The 2,500-nt window shown below is 38.6% G+C and overlaps 1 protein-coding gene across 1 annotated transcript in view; it reads left to right on the top strand.

The window, feature by feature from the left end:
• LOC311372882 (BOLA class I histocompatibility antigen, alpha chain BL3-7-like) overlaps positions 1–1,370 on the top strand; it is a gene marked incomplete at its 5' end in the record, with an annotated part of 2,873 nt that extends 1,503 nt beyond the window's left edge. The window contains 2 exons of the mRNA XM_084489814.1: positions 122–189; positions 805–1,370. Coding sequence (XP_084345940.1) covers positions 122–189; positions 805–816 — 80 coding nt within the window. The remainder of the gene's footprint in view (positions 1–121; positions 190–804) is intronic.
• Between the last annotated feature and the right edge of the window lie 1,130 nt (positions 1,371–2,500).

The raw sequence follows: 2,500 nt of genomic DNA, 5'->3' as shown, positions 1-2,500 counted from the left end.
ACCTAGCTCTGTAGATCTAGATACATCTAGCTCTGTAGATCTAGATACATCTAGCTCTATAGATCTAGATACATCTAGCTCTGTAGATCCATCCAGCTCCTCACAGTCTGCTTCTTGCCAGGTTCTGACACCAGCTCTGAGATCACTGAGGGGCAGAAACATCTTCTGGGCCTGACCCCTGACCCCAAGGTCAGTAGTCTGTGACATCACAACTTTTGGAGGATGGGTGGGAGGGCACTAATATCTTCACAGTAAATTACTGCAATAGTTCATGAGATTAATATACATAGTACTTCATCACAGTAATATATAGTACTTCATCACAGTAATATATAGTACTTCATCACAGTAATATACATAGTACTTCATCACAGTAATATACATAGTACTTCCTCACAGTCATCAGTGATAGTAATATTATAACAGTATTAATGTGATAGTAATATTGTAATAGTATTCATTAGTGATAGTAATATTATAACAGTATTAATCAGTATTAGTAATATTGTAATAGTATTCATCAGTGATAGTAATATTATAACAGTATTCATCAGTGGTAGTAATATTGTAATAGTATTCATCAGTGATAGTAATATTATAACAGTATTAATCAGTATTAGTAATATTGTAATAGTATTCATCAGTGATAGTAATATTATAACAGTATTCATCAGTGATAGTAATATTGTAATAGTAGTAGTAGTAGTAGTATTAGACTTCAGACTTCGCAACTTGAACCTTCGTTCAAACAGATTTTCGACGATTAATCAAATGGAAGCTGACCTGTGTTTCCTTGGTGTTTAGGGGCGGAGCTGAATGATGAAGAGGCTTCTGGTTGGACGGTTGATCATCATTCATAATCCTGACCATCAGGCGTGGGGCTCAGGTCGCCTCAGACTCAACCACAACACTCGCACTCACTTTGATTTGGAAAACAAACATTAATCCTTAAGGAAGCTTCAATAAATTTAATCATTATTTACTCTTATTATAATATACCAAAGTGATTATTATGACTAAAATCACTCATATTCCATTAAGTTGTGCGTTTGATAATTTGTCGAGGAATTGATTGACTCGCCAATCTGTAACTGATGCTTTGAAACCATGGCAACATGATCTCCCTCATGGCCATCTTAGTTAGGATGAGGTCGCTTACTGCATAACGTTTGTTTAATGTGTGGGTTTATAATGTTTAATATGATCATGATTATTATTAGGATTATTAAGGGGCAATCATTAATCATCAGTTTTTTAGGAAAATATTTAAGAGTTGCTTGAATACACTGCTTAAGGTTTTGTGGGATTTATAATTAACATATTGCAAGCTGTTTCTTCTTTTTGCTGTCAATAAAGTTTCCAAATTCCCATTCCAGTGTGTTTATTTCATGTTGTGGTGGACTCTAGATATAATTCACCATACTGTGTTATTGACATGTTTTCCAACGTACTACCTCCTTCTGTGTAATAGGGACGCTGTCTCTTTAAGACAGCGCGACTTGTTTCTTGCTCGGTCGGCGCGAAGTTTGAATTTTTGGTTTTGGTTGATGAATAAACAACCCGCCGCTGCGTTGTCGACGTGAGGAATTTTTTTCTTCACTTCTTTTATAACAATTTCCGCACTGGTGACCCCGACGTTTGTGTACTGGACGCATCCCAGACACTCACAGGTCGACTATGGAGACGATGTGTTTCTTCGCCGTCCAGAGTCCTGGGAGTCGTCCGCCTCCGCTTGGTTCGCTGGACCGAGGCGCATGCGCAGTTTGCGCTGCGTGAGATCGTCACGGACACCAAATACTACGATGTACCACATGGTATTTATTACCCAATAACTACTATGTATGAATTACCGATGTCTAAATGTGGGTTTAGGTATCACGTAGCCTGTAGCCGAGCTGAACAGAGCAACAGTGGGGTTCCGGAAGTAAAGATCCCGATCATTTTCTCCATAGAGCTTTTGATTCAAAGCCATAATGTCGTAACCATCCAAAGTATACGTACCACGTGCAGAACGACAAGTTAACGACGTAAATGATTGATTTTAGAAAAACACGTTTTATTCCCGATGTCATCTGAAACCACCTACTACTACACTACCCACAATCCTAAAATGTAACACGACGTCTTTGATTGGTGGAGCTCGCTGTTACCATGGAAACGTTTTCCCACACCCGCGAAAGTCAAGTCGTGATGACTGCAGTCTGCTGCCTCTGGACTCCATCGCTTACCGCAGCAACCAGGATCTCCCTCCGATTAATGGACCGTTTGAGTTGTAAGAACTGTAGCGGAAATTATCTCTACATGTTGAACAATATGTTGATAAAGAATATATGATTAAATAGAAGATATGATATTAGCAGTGCTAATATTGTTTTAAGTCATTTTGGTCTCATAAAAGCTAGGAATACATAATGTTGAGTGAATACGTAACTGGAATACGAGACTGAATTCACATGTATTACGTTATTACGCGGTGACCGCAGTCAGCATCGAAGGAACG

This window comes from Micromesistius poutassou (genome assembly GCF_964030765.1).
Source record: "Micromesistius poutassou genome assembly, contig: SCAFFOLD_6689, whole genome shotgun sequence".
NCBI lineage: Eukaryota > Metazoa > Chordata > Actinopteri > Gadiformes > Gadidae > Micromesistius > Micromesistius poutassou.
Note: the sequence above shows the minus strand (reverse complement) of the source record. Positions and strands in the feature narration are given on the sequence as shown.